The 14,521-nt window shown below is 41.8% G+C and overlaps 1 protein-coding gene across 1 annotated transcript in view; it reads left to right on the top strand.

The window, feature by feature from the left end:
- CTSC (cathepsin C) overlaps positions 1 to 14,521 on the top strand; it is a 37,275-nt gene that overhangs the window by 6,609 nt on the left and 16,145 nt on the right. The window contains exons 2-3 of the mRNA XM_029285553.1: positions 2,640 to 2,774; positions 13,425 to 13,591. Of these exons, the coding sequence (XP_029141386.1) occupies positions 2,640 to 2,774; positions 13,425 to 13,591 (302 nt within the window). The remainder of the gene's footprint in view (positions 1 to 2,639; positions 2,775 to 13,424; positions 13,592 to 14,521) is intronic.

Raw genomic sequence — 14,521 nt, 5'->3', positions numbered from 1 at the left:
CTCTCTCTCTCTCTCTCTCTCCCTCCCTCTCCCTCCCTCCCTCCCTCCCTCCCTCCCTCGTGTGTGTGTGTGTGTGTGTGTACAGTTTGTCAATAATAATAATAATAATAATAATAATAATAATAATAATAATAATAAAGTTGAAAGGGACCTTGGAGGTCATCTAGTCCAACCCCCTGCTCAGGCAGGAAACCCTATACCATTTCAGACAAATGGCTGTCCAGTCTCTTCTTAAAAACTTCCAGTATTGGCGCATTCACCGCTTCTGGAGGCAGGTTGTTACACTGGTTAATTGTTCTAACTGTCAGGAAGTTTCTCCTTAGTTCTAGGTTGCTTCTCTCCTTGGTTAGTTTCCACCCGTTGCTTCTTGCCCTGCCTTCAGGGGCCTTGGAGAATAGCTTGACTCCCTCTTCTTTGTGGCAGCCCCTGAGATATTGGAATACTGCTATCATGTCCCCCCTCGTCTTCCTCTTCATTAAACTAGACATACCCAATTCCAGCAGCCGTTCCTTATGTGCTTTGGCCTCCAGTCCCCTAATCATCTTTGTTGCTATTCTCTGTACTCTTTCTAGAGTCTCAACATCTTTTTTACATCGTGGTAACCAAAACTGGATGCAGTATTCCTTATAACCATTCATTTAGTGACCGTTCAAAGTTACAACAGCACTGAAAAAAGTGACCGTTTTTCATACTTACCACCGTTGTAGCATCCCCATTGTCATGTGATCAGAATTCAGATGCATGGCAACTGGCGTGTGTTTATGACTGTTGCAGTGACCTTGGATCATGTGATCCTCTCTTGTGAACGTCTGATGAGCAAAGTCAAGGGGGAAGCCAGATTCACTTAACAACCATGTTACTAACTTAACATCTGCAGTGATTCACTTAACCCTGTGATAAGAAAGGTCGTAAAATGGAGCAAAACTCACTTAACAACTGTCTTGCTTAGCGATAGAAATTTTAGGCTCAGTCGTGGCTGTAAGTCAAGGACTACCAGTATATGTGTGTCATTTGGATGGCTCCAAGTCAACCTGGATTTTGTAACATAATGCTGTAAAATGAATCGATTCTAATTTTTAAGAGTTCTTTTCTTTTGGGGGGTGACAGCTTCTATTGTTGCACCCCCTGATAGTGCAATAATTTGGAGAAATACCTTCATGTAATCTCTGTATTTCAGTGGTTAAATCCCAATATTTTTCAAGCATAAATACTTATTATTGAGGGTGAAGGTTCGTTCTCCGAGCTTGTGGTTTGGTTTCCAAATGTTTCGTTACCAGGCTAGGTGACATCTTCAGCGGAGTTGAGGGGATGTCAGCATTTTTCTGTTCATAAGAGCCAGTTCCAAGCATCTGAATTTAAATCACGTGACCATGGGGATGGTGCAATTGTTGTAAGTGCGAAAAATGTAATCTACAAAATCAGCTGTAACCATTGCAAGCAATTTAATATGGGGCAAACATCACGCCAGTTAAAAAACGGGATCCATGAACACCGGCTGGCAGTCAAATACCACGATCCCAAATCGTTAATCTCTATCCACACTGAACAACACAGTGTTGTTTCATTTCATTTGCACTGATGATGGTACCTAGTTGGGTAATGAAATATCTGCAAGCAAGTTTGGAGAATACCAAGAACTGAATAAATTGTTAAGCATTTCAGCTCAACTAGAAGGAGAATTTTATCTGTTTTTTTTAAATGGCAAATTATGTTTTAGGGCTTTGTTTAAAAATAAAGAACAGAAGACAACGTTCATAGCATAATCTTTTTTTAAAAAAAATCTCCTTTGTAGATTGTAGGCATTATTTAAAATAACACTGCAATATTAATATCTAAAGACATCATCATCAGAAAGAAATACGATCAAAAGCAAAAGGAAGTAAAGTGAACAAAAGAAACATTTGACTTTTCCAGTTTGACTTTTCTACCATAACAAGTCTTGTAATTTGATCGGTTCGATATGTTGTTTTCTATTTGAGTGTTTATGTGGTTTTTATAATTCGACTTTCTAAGTTCATAAAAAGATAAATTTTGTCTCGTGCTATTTTGTCTAGTATTTTCACTATTATTTGTATTTTCCCTATGTATTTTAATAATATAATATAATTGGACCAGAGTATTTTATAATGCTGAAGAATCTTGTTCTTTTCTTTATTAATAACATTCATAAAAACTACCACATATCATAAATACCTTTTTGTGTCTGCTATATTAATATATTTTATCTATTAATATTTCTATAGATACTACGGTATATACTGTACTTGGTTTAACCATATGTCAGGTTATGGGGTAGAATCTAATTTCTATCACTGAGTTATTACCAGTTTATTTACTACCGGCAGAGCAATTAATATATATTTTGATGCAGTTCTTAAGCTGGGCCTCAAACAGATTGACAGAAAATTGGAAAGGGGGATTTATATGCTTGCATATTTAGTCAGACATTTAAAGCCTGCTTTTTTACCAATTAATCTCAGGTCTGAATTCAGTCAGGCCAGATAAAAACAGTGGAGTTTTTTAAAACAATATTATTGCATATTAAGGAATATGCAGTTAACACTGTTACTGCTATGTCAGCTCTTCATCTTCAGTTAACTGAAAAACTCTTTGCTGTTTCATTTTTAGGTCCTGTGGAGAAAAAAATAACCGTACATCTTCAGAAACTTGACATAGCTGAGGACGATCGAGGGAATTACGGCTTTTTCACCATAATTTACAACCAGGGCTTTGAGATTGTCTTGAATAGCTACAAGTGGTTTGCGTTTTTTAAGGTAAAAGAGGACTCCCCTTCCAGAAACTCTTATACTATTCATCCCAGAATGTATTGGCATTAAAATGTAGCTCCAAAACTAAAATCTTGCTGAGCAGAGCTGGTAAATATTCATTTTATGTTTTCCTCCTGGCTGTGTAACATAACCGATAGCTACATCTCCCATTTGAAAAGCAAGGAGCGGAGCAATCAATACTTAACCCTTGTAAAATACAGAGATGCATAAAAAAATTGAGGAAAGCAATCAAGCACGATGTGTGACAATTTGCCGTTTAAAGTATTTCAGGGCAAACTTCATTGGCCCGTAATGAGCATAATAAAGTACATGGGGCGAATTGCCTTCTATGCTCGAAGTCTAGAATGGGAATTTATTTTTTCTTAAAATCCAAAACTGTTCTTAGCTTAACCATATTAGCTTGCACAAGCTTTAATATATTGGCAAAACTGCTGTTCTTGGGGTTGGAGGGAGCCTGGAGAAGTGAAGCATGTGTGTTGCAAGGCTTTGTGGTGGTGCAGTGGTTAGAATGGTTAATATTGCAGGCTGACTCTGCCCACAGCCTGGAGTTCGATCCTGACCGGCTCAAGGTTGACTCAGCCTTCCATCCTTTCGAGGTTGGTAAAATGAGGACCCAAATTGTGGGGACCAATATGCTGACTCTATAAACCGCTTAGAGAGTGCTGTAAAGCATTGTAAAGCGGTATATAAGTCTAAGTGCTATTGTTATATGTGGGCCTATACCGCACTGGTGAGACCACACTTGGAATACTGCATCCAGTTCTGGTCACCATGATATAAAAAAAGATGTTGTGACTCTAGAAAGAGTGCTGAGAAGAGCAACAAAGATGATAAAGGGTCTGAGGCTAAATCATATGATGAACAGTTGAAGGAACTAGGTATGTCTAGCCCAGGGGTAGGCAACCTTGGCTCTTTTATGACTCGTGGACTTCAACTCCCAGAATTCCTGAGCCAGCATGACTCAGCTTGGAAACCTCTCCCTTTCCCCTCAGCGTGGCTTGCTCAGGAATTCTGGGAGTTGAAGTCCACGAGTCATAAAAGAGCCAAGGTTGCCCACCCCTGGTCTAGCTTATCAAAAGAGAAGGATTGGGGGGACATGATAGCTGTCTTCCAGTCCTTGAGGGGCTGTCATAGAGAAGAGGGGATTGACTCATTCTCTGAAGCACCAGAGAGCAGGACAAGAAATAATGGGTGGAAGCTTCTTAAAGAGAGATCCATCCTAGAAGTAAGAAGACATTTTATGATACTGAGAACAATTAATCAGTGGAATAGCTTTCCTCCTGGAGTTATGGGTGCCGCATCACTGGAGGCTTTCAAAAACAGAATGGACAACCGTTTGAGTGGGATGACATTAGACTCCTTTCTTGAGCAGAGAGTTGGACTTTAGGAGGTCCTCTGAGGTCCTTTCCAGCCATATGATTCTATGTTCATCACCACCACCCTCACATACTCAAGGATTCTGAAACAGGTTGCACATTCATTAAGCATCCTTCTGGGGGAGCTCAAAAAATAGATGTTCGCTGTGGCCATTTTGCCATCTTCTGTGCACTGTTGTTGTTGTTTTTTTTCTCTAGACACCGTGGTTTATCAAAACAGGAGCAAACCATTCTTGGAGTTAGCCCCCCCCCCCCCCCGTCTCCAGTGCAGAGGTTTTGTTTAATGGCCCTCGTTTGCTTCAGAAGCATCTGGAGAGGTCAGAAATGTGATTTTAATCAAGAGCACTAGGTAGCGATTGCAAAATCTTGTGGCAAAGTCAGACCCCACTGAAAACACAGCCTCCCCTGGTCCAAAGGTTGTAATTGCTCTACGTTGATACACTGCAGTAATCAGTGTACCGGTCAGATGTTTCTCTCCTGAGGTCTTGCAAGCTACACGCTTTAGGCTTGGCCTCGTGTCTGTTTACACAAATGCTAGATCAAGTCACAAGGTGTAAGGCACCAGACTAGAAAGCTGGAGACGGTGAGTTCTAGTCCCGCTTTAGGCATGAATGCCATTTGGGTGACCTTGGGCGAGTCATTCTCTCTCAACCCAACTCGCCTCTCAACAGTTGCTGTGGGGAAAATAGAAGGAAGAAGGTGGCTTGAATATGTTTGCCGCCTTGGGTTATTTGTAAAGAAAGAGAGAGAGGAAAGAAAGAGAGAAAGAAAGAAAGAGGAAGGAAGGAAGGAAGGAAGGAAGGAAGGAAGGAAGGAAGGAAGGAAGGAAGGAAGGAAGGAAGGAAGAAAGAAAGAGGAAGGAAGGAAAAGGAAGGAAGGAAAAGGAAGGAAGGAAGGAAGGAAGTTTGGCTGATTAAAAAGAAAATGAAAAAAAACTATTTTAAGAACTATTAGACATGAGGCTGGATTGGATGGAAAATCTTTCTTGTGCTGGTTCGTTTGTCGCATGCGGACCATCAATTAAAAAAGACAATAAAGCTTATCTTACTTGGTGGTAAAAAAAACCCTATTTTTATTTAATATTCTTAATTTCAACTAGGTTTCTTTTAAGAAATAGTAAATCCAATAGATATCTTATTGTTCCAATCAAAACAACAGAACACATACAAAAATACACAGCGCCGTATAAAAAAATATCCTCCTTTACTATCAAATTATCCATAATAAGCCAATTACAAGAAATTGGGAAATCTCAAATGAGCCATTGTGTAGACCGGATTCTGTGTCCTATTGCTACACTTGCCCAGTGGTGATTAACATGCCATTTATGTTAGGCATGCAAATTAAATTCTTAAACCAATGTAAGAAAGATATCCAGTGGAATAACCAACTGTTCACTTATGAAATTGGCACCCTCATACATTTTAACCACTTTTAATCAGTTGGAATCATAGAATAAGACAGTTGGACAGGACCTTGGAGGTCTTCTAGCCCAACTCCCTGTTCAAAGAGACTGGACAACGGTGTCTTTGGACAATGGACAATTCTTAAAAACTTCCAGTGTTGGAGCATTCACACCTTTTGGAGGCAAAGCTGTTCCACTGGTTAATTGTCCTCAGTGTCAGGAAGTTTCTCCTTAATTCCAGGTTGCTTCTCTCTTAGATTAGTTTCCAACCATTGTTTCTTGCATTGTCTTCTGGTGCTTTGGAGTATAGCTTGACCCTTTCTTCTTTGTAGGAGCCCCTCAAATATTGTTATTGAGACTGGTCTTTGAGAAGGTACAGAACAGTACCCTCTCACTCTTTCTTACACGCACACACATTTGCCAAGTTTTAATAGCAGTGAAAATGAGGTACTATTTTATATAGAGAACAACAGAGAAGGCCATGTTCAAACTACCTTAACCTTCTGCAAACACACAATCACTGCAATTACAATATTTTCATTTGCCCACTGGGATGAAAGTCCAAAGAATGCAGGCTAAGGTTGGATAGTCAAGAAGCATCCGTAAAGAAGGCAGTAACAATGAATATCCCGTGCAAAGGCAGGAATCTAGCCCAGCCCTTTCCTTTTAATACCTTTAAAGGCAGAGACGCTTTTGCTACAGCTACCAAAAAGCCAATGGGCTCCTAGGCTGCATCAACAGAAAGTTGGTATCAAGATCACGTGAAGTGTTAATACCACTTTACAATGCCTTGGTAAGGCCACACTTGGAATAACCGCATCCAGTTTTGTTTGCCACGATATAAAAAAGATGTTGAGACTCTAGAAAGAGTACAGAGAAGAAAAACAAAGAGGATTAGGGGACTGGAGGCTAAAGTGTGTGATGAATGACTGCAGGAATTGGATATGTTTACTCCAGGGGTAGGCAACCTTGGCTCTTTTATGACTCGTGGACTTCAACTCCCAGCATTCCTGAGCCAGCATGGCTCAGCTTGGAAACCTCTCCCTTTCCCCTCAGCATGGCTGGCTCAGGAATTCTGGGAGTTGAAGTCCACGAGTCATAAAAGAGCCAAGGTTGCCTACCCCTGATTTAGTCTAACAAAGAGAAGAGGTGACATGACAGCAGTCATCCAATATTTGAGGGATTGTCACAGAGAAGAGGGGGTTGACCTATTCTCCAAAGCACCTGAGGGCAAGGCAAAAAGTAATGGATGGAAGATCATTAAAGAGTGATCTAACCTAGAACTAAGGAGAAATTCCGTCTCAGCGAGAAGAATTCATCAGTGGAACAGCTTGTCTCTAGGAATTGTGAGTGGCTCCATCATTGGGTTTTTAAGAAGAGGTTGGGAAGCCATTTGTCCAAAATGTTGTAGGTCTCCTACTTGAGCAAAGTGTTGGACTAGAAGACCTCTAAGGTCTCTTCCATTATTCTGTAACGTGTGGCACAAAATGTACTACTGGATAGGCACCATCTTTAGCTAACGTAATATGAAATATCTGCAGACGGCTTCAGTCTGCTTTTCACACCCATTAACAGAGAAGAGTTGGCATTGGCCCTTAGATTTTTCTGCCAATTAGGATCCCGTAAATGCTGTTTAATCACATTTTCCTTAGAGAAATCTATAGAAGGAAAGCTTATCGGACAAAATTCTTTCCCCGCCAGACCTGGAATGATCAGCTACCATTAACAGATTTAGATGGGTCAGGGGGGAAATCAATTTGGACTAGAGATCAAAACAGATTTAAAGCCAGACCTAAGCCTTTATTGAATCCAGTCTTGAAGTGTAATATAGAGCATTTGGTGCCAACGAGCTAGAACTGAAATTGATGGGAGAAATTTAGCCTGGACCATCCTCAAATGGGCCCATTATCTCTAGGCATATAAATCTGAGCACAGCAATAGCCGAATTACCGTATTTCCTCTCCTCCAAAAACCTTTGAGAGCTGCAGGGACTTAATAATCACCTTTCCAACTCGAAATACCTGTGAACAGCAACAGCGCTTCTCAAGGCATTTTTTTTCAGTTAAATAATTGATGCCTACACTTCCTGCTGTGGAAGGTTGAATAACACCCCAAGTTATTTATAGAGGCTCACTTGTTCATTCTGATTGTTATCCAGTCTCCACCTCCAGAAGATGCTGTAACTAATGAGATCATTCAAAGAACTCCAGTTCAACTTTAGAAGAACTAAATGTTTGGTTTAAAGGAGTGACTTATGGGGCACAGGTAACGTGTGTGCTAAACCAGGGGACTTGGGTGTGGTGAAGGGAGAACTAACTAACCTGTTTTGAGTAAACCACAACAGCAGAGAATGAGTGTCTGCAGATTCAGAGCCTACCCAAGGTCTGTCTAGAACAGGGGTCTTCCCACTTGGCCCTTTTATGAACTTGTGGACTTCAACTCCCAGAATTCCTCAGCCAGCGTGCCTGGCTGAGGAATTCTGGGAGTTGAAGTCCACAAGTTCATAAAAGGGCCAGGTTTGAAGAGCCCTGGTCTAGAAAATACATCTTCCGGGTTAGTTGAGGATTTAACAGGTTGTCCGAATGCCTGATCCGCGGCCTTTCTACTCTTAGCTAACCAAAAGATCGTAGTAAGTTTATTTAATACTATCATACAACAAAGCTTACTTAATAACTATCTCGCTTAGTAACAGAAACTTTGCCCTCAATTGTGGTCATAAGTCAAGGACTCCTGTATAGGAAAATGGTTATGTTTACTTCTGGTTGGGTGAGGAGTAGGGTTTTGTAGTATGACTCGACAATTCCTTGCCTTTAGCTCAGGGGTAGGCAACCTTGGCTCTTTTATGACTCGCGGACTTCAACTCCCAGAATTCCTGAGCCAGCATGGCTCAGCTTGGAAACCTCTCCCTTTCTCCTCAGCATGGCTGGCTCAGGAATTCTGGGAATTGAAGTCCACGAGTCATAAAAAAGCCAACGTTGCCTACCCTTGCTTTAGTCATTATGACTTGGGCTAATGGGAATCAAATTCTAAGACATCAGGTAGATATAGGATAGCCAATCTGTCTTTTAATTCAGGGGTCCCCAACCCCAGGCCGTGGCCTATTCAGGACCGGGCAATTGTGTATGTGTGCACTCACAACTCCACCTGCGTGCGCAGCAGCCAAGTGTATGCGCACTTGGCTCCATTTGTTCAAGTGACGTGGTGTGTGTCAGTGGTGGGATTCAGCTAGTTCGCACCACTTCAGCAGAATCGGTAGCTAATTTTTTGTTGCCCGGTCCCAGAATGGACTTCTGGAAGCGGTATCCACACAGAGAATCGGTTGTTCGCATATTTGAATCCCACCACTGGTGTGTGGGCCTGCCCCTTGTGCAAATGGAGCTACCATCCCCTCTCCCCCATGCCGGTCCACAAACCCAGAATGGTTGGAGACCACAATTGATCCAGCCAATCCATAGAATTGTGGGTTCTGAATTGCTACAGGCAGGCAATCTATCTAAGGTTCAGATGGGGGGAAAAGTGCTGTATTTCTCAACCTTGGCAACTTTTAAGATGTGTGGACTTCATCTCCCAGAATTCTCTAGCCAGCAAGGCTAGCTGGGGAATTCTGGGAGTTGAAGACCACATATCTTAAAGTTACCAAGGTTGAGAAACTCTGATTTAGAAGGTACATTACAGAGCCATTTAATTTTGCAGTCTTACCCAAATCAGATAACTGGATGCCACCGAGAAACTACAGATAATCCTCGACTTACGGCCACAATTGAGCCCCAAATTTCTGTTGCTAAGTGAAACATTTGTTGAGTGAGTTTTGTCCCATTTTTCCCTTAGCAACATACATTTCGGGCTCAATTGTGGTCGTAAGTCAAGGACTACCTGTATTGGAGAAGCCATATGTTACCACAATATTTCTACTTATTAGAAATATTGGGCACTGTTAGTTCAGTATTATACAGATAACTACTGTAGCCCACTGCTTGAGGGCCATAACCTGGTCTTTTCCAACTTGCTGGAAGGAAAAAACCTGGTATCTTTCAACATAGAGTAGAGTAGAGTAGAGTAGAGTAGAGTAGAGTAGAGTAGAGTAGAATAGAATAGAATAGAATAGAATAGAATAGAATAGAATAGAATAGAATAGAATAGAATAGAATAACAGAGTTGGAAGGGACTTTGGAGGTCTTCTAGTCCAACCCCCTGCTCAGGCAGGAAACCCTATATCATTTCAGACAAATGGCTGTCCAGTCTCTTCTTAAAAACCTCCAGTATTGGAACATTCACAACTTCTGGAGGCAAGCTGTTCCACTGATTAATTGTTCTAACTGTTAATTCTAGATTGCTTCACTCCTTGATTTGTTTCCATCCGTTGCTTCTTGTTCTGCCTTCAGGTGCTTTGGAGAATAGCTTGACTCCCTCTTCTTTGTGGCAACTCCTGAGATATTGGAACAGTGCTGCCATATCACCCTTACTTCTTTTCATTAAACTAGACATACCCAATTCCAGCAACCGTTCTTCACATGTTTTAGCCTCCAGTCCCCTGATCATCTTTGTTGCTCTTCTCTGTACTTTTTCTGGAGTCTCAACATCGTTTTTACATCCTGTTGACCGAAACTGGATGCAGTATTCCAACTGTGGCCTTACCAAGGCATTGTAAAGTGGTATTAACACTTCATGTGATCTTGATTCTATCCTTCTGTTAATGCAGCCTGCCACTTTGGTGTCATCTGCAAATTTGATGAGTTCCCTATCTATGGTTTACACGTTCTTGCCATCGCTGGCCATGGCAGCTGGGGATGATGGAAACAAGTTGCAAGATAGATGGGGAACATTACAAAAAAAAAAAACAACCACCCAGTTTCATTGCTGCTTCTGCATACGGTAGCATTCTTGGGCTCTATAAAATCTCACATTCATGCCAACGTGATTAATCACCATGGAACAGCCATAAGTGTAACTACTATGTCTCGGGGCAGTGAATTTCATGAATTATACATTGTGTGAAGATATAATGCCACCGAACTGCATCTATTACTATTCAATTGATTGGTCGAATGAGGATTAAACTCTCGGTGGGGTGGGGAGAAAGAAATTAGGAAATAAATAAAAAATGAATACAGGAAAAAGATTTTTTTTAAAAAAAATCTGTCTGCTTTCTTCAGAGCCATGCATAATTATCTAGACTGCAATTACATTTCAGCCTTTACTTCCTAGCTGCCATGATTTATCCAGTTGTACTCTGCATGAGGAAAGGGCTCAGTGGCCCATTAAATTTATTTATGTATTTCTTCGATTTTTACCCCGCCATTTTTACTTTATAAGTAACTCAAGTCAGCAAACATATATAATACTCCTTCCTCTTCCTATTTTCCTCACAGTAACAACCCTGTAAAGTGGGTTGGACTGAGAGGGAGGGACTGGCCCAAAGTCACCAAGCCAGCTTTCATACCTAAGGTGGCACTAGAATTCACCATCTCCTGGTGATTGGCCCAAAGTCACCCAGACGACTTTCATGCCTAAGGTGGGACTAGAACTCACCGTCTCCTGGTGATTGGCCCAAAGTCACCCAGCTGGCTTTCCTGGCTAAGGCAGGACTAGAACTCACCGTCTCCTGGTGATTGGCCCAAAGTCACACAGATGACTCATGCCTAAGGTGGGACTAGAACTCACCGTTACCTGGGGATTGGTCCAAAGTCACTCAGCTGGCTTTCCTGGCTAAAGTGAGACTAGAACTCACCGTCTCCTGGTGATTGGCCCAAAGTCACACAGATGACTTTCCTGGCTAAGGTGGGACTAGAACTCACCGTCTCCTGGTTTCTAGACCAGCATCTTAACCACTACACAAATTGGCCCTCCAAAGAGAGATGTCTACAATGAGAGCAATGTTTGGGAAGTCAAGGTCAAGTTGGCTTTAAAGGCTGCTCTCCTAAAAGTAGGTGGGACAGGGACAGAGAAGGACTCTGATTGTGAATCCTTATTTTGTCTTTAGCCGAACCTTGGTGCTATCTGATCCAAAGAGATCCCCAGGTGTACTTCAGAGACCAGATATGCAGAAAAAATCTATCAGAATGGCAGATACAAGCCACCTTTTCTTAAATTCCCATAGCAGAAAGGTACAAATGTTATATTAGGCCTGGTCTCTGTTGCTTGCAATTTTTCACTGTTCCTTTCCATTTCCTATCATTGCTGGTCATCTCATCCTTTCCTGCCACCAACGTCTACTTCAACTGAAAAGTTCTCCATTTGCCTTTCTACTGTGACATACAGTAAGATAATCCTCTTGCTGTGAAACAATAAACCTATTTTGGCCATTAAGAAATCACGTGAAGTGTTGATACCACTTTACAATGCCTTGGTAAGGCCACACTTGGAATACTGCATCCAGTTTTGGTCTCCACAATGTAAAAAAGATGTTGAGACGCTAGAAAGAGTACAGAGAAGAGCAACAAAGATGATTAGGGGACTGAAGGCTAAAACCGATGAAGAACGGTTGCAGGAAGTTGGTATGTCTAATGAAAAGAAGGATTAGGGAATGACATGATTGCAATATTCCAATATTTAAGGGGCTGCCCCAAAGAAAAGGGGGTCAACCTATTTTCCAAAGCACCAGAAGGCAAGACAAGAAACAATGGATGGAAACTAATCAAGGAGAGAAGCAAGCTAGAACTAAGGAGAAATTTCCTGACAGAACAATTAATCAGTGGAACGACTTGCCTCCAGAAGCGGTGAATGCTCCAACACTGGAAGTTTTTAAGAAGAGACTGGACAACCATTTGTCTGAATTGGTATTGGGTTTCCTGCCTGAGCAGGGGGTTGGACTAGAAGACCTCCAAGGTCCCTTCCATCTCTGTTATTCTGGATTTAGATACAAAATAGAACAGCCACCCACAATTAATAATGCTCCTGTAGTTTATCTGATTATGAAGAAGGGCTGTTTCTTCAGTCGTGGGGAAGATAGAAAGTCACCTTGCAAAGAATTGGATTACTGGCTCATTTATCCCACTGTGTTTTTTTTATAAGCCTGCATTCTTTAATGAGATGTTCTCCCACGGGATTCATATAGTATAAGACCCAGCACCCATGAGAACCAGTGTGGTATATTGGTTAAAGTGTTGGATGAGAAGAAACCCAAGTTCAAGTCCATTTTATAGAGCAGGGGTCCCCGTCCCCCGGTCCGTGGACCAGTACCAGGCCACAGCATGCCAGCAACTGGTCCGCACAAACAAGCAAAGCCCCATTCATGAGATGCAGGCAGCACACAAAACCATGCACTCCGGTCTTCGGAAAAACCTCTCTCCATGGAACTGGTCCCTGGTGCCCAAAAGGTTGGGGACCTCTGCTGTAGAGAATAAAGATGATTTTCATGGAGACAAGCCAGATCCAATCCCAGAGCAAAAACACAAAACTCAAAACAATCTAAAAAAGCAAAGAGGAAATAGACAGACACCACCTTAGTTTCACAGGCATATGGGGTGGAGAGACATCAGACTTAAAGGGTCCTTTTACTACAGCCAGTGTAACAAAGTAGTTTTAACCTCCTTTGGAGTTACTTTCTTGGTCTGGCCTACCTGATGGAACTGACTCTTAGCCAAGGATGACTTTGAGCCAGTCACACACTCTCAGCCCAACTTACTGTATGTTAAGACGTCCTGAGTGAATGAGAGTTACCAGTTTTGTAAATGCAGAACAAAGAAATCTGAGAGCACCCTATTGTGTGAAAGTCTGGGTATTGGATAACCAGTTGTGGTTTTGTAGGATTTCACAAGGGTTGAGCCTTGGGATCTTTTGCGCACCATGCCTCTGTGGAATTGCTGGTATTCTGTCAAAAATCATCTCTACCTTTTCTTCTCTTCCCCTTTTTAGTATAAAAAACAGGGTTCTACTGTGACAAGTTACTGCAATGAGACGCTACCAGGCTGGGTGCATGATGTCCTGGGCCGTAACTGGGCATGTTTTACTGGAATCAAGGTCTCACCTTCAGGTCCCCAGGTTCGTGTGCATCAACTGCCTCCTTGGAAGAGCTCAAGAAGGTGAGTCCTGTTTAGTAAAACAGCACAGAAGACCTTCTGCCTTGTTGTAATTCAAAAGATTGCAGTCTACTCAGCTGGTTTTCCTTCAGATCACTATAGTAAGCAGTGATTTTTTTTCCCATTTCAGTTAAGTGTCTGTTAGCAGACAATCTCCTTACTCTAATACAGAGGTCTCTAAACTTGGCGACTTTAAGACTTGTGGACTTCAACTCCCAGAATTCCTCAGCCAGCCATGCTGGCTGAGGAATTCTGGGAGTTGAAGTCCACAAGTCTTAAAGTCGCCAAGTTTGGAGAGCTCTGCTCTAATATGTCCATTTTGTTAGGAGAGCAGATTGGAGATCCTCAATGGGACATTATTCAACACAGCTCAACATCCAGGTTGGTTGGTTGATCTTCTTGCGAAGAATGTATTGAGATATGGCAGATCTTGTAAGGATCACGATCAAAGGGGAAAATGTGGCAGAATTCTTGCTTATATATATTTTTCGCTTTTATTGATTTGATCAAATGTATACAGGTAGTCCTTGACGTACGGCCACAACTGAGCTCCACATTTTTGCTGTTAAGCAAGACAGTTGTTAATTTGAGTTTTGCCCCATTTTAAGTGAATCATTGGTTAAATTAGTAACCCCGTTGTTAAGTGAATCCGGCTTCCCCATTGACTTTGCTTGTCAGAAGTCGCAAAAGACGATCACATGACTCCAGGACACTGCAACCGTCATAAAAATGAGCTAGTTGCCAAGCATCCAAATTGTGATCACATGACCCTGGGCATGCCGCAAGTGGTCATAAGTGTGAAAAATGGTCGCCAGTCACTTCTTCCGGTACTGTTGTGATTTTGAAAAGTCACTAAGTGAATGATGGTAAGCCGAGGACGACCTGTATACAGCTGAATCTTCAAGAAGCACAGCAGCTTATAACGTGCTAAAA

The sequence above is a fragment of the Protobothrops mucrosquamatus genome, unplaced genomic scaffold (assembly GCF_001527695.2).
Source record: "Protobothrops mucrosquamatus isolate PMUCROS unplaced genomic scaffold, P.Mucros_1.0 scaffold1851, whole genome shotgun sequence".
Taxonomy (NCBI): Eukaryota; Metazoa; Chordata; class Lepidosauria; order Squamata; family Viperidae; genus Protobothrops; species Protobothrops mucrosquamatus.
The sequence above is the reverse complement of the archived record's forward strand: the minus strand, read 5'-3'. Positions and strand labels throughout refer to the sequence as shown.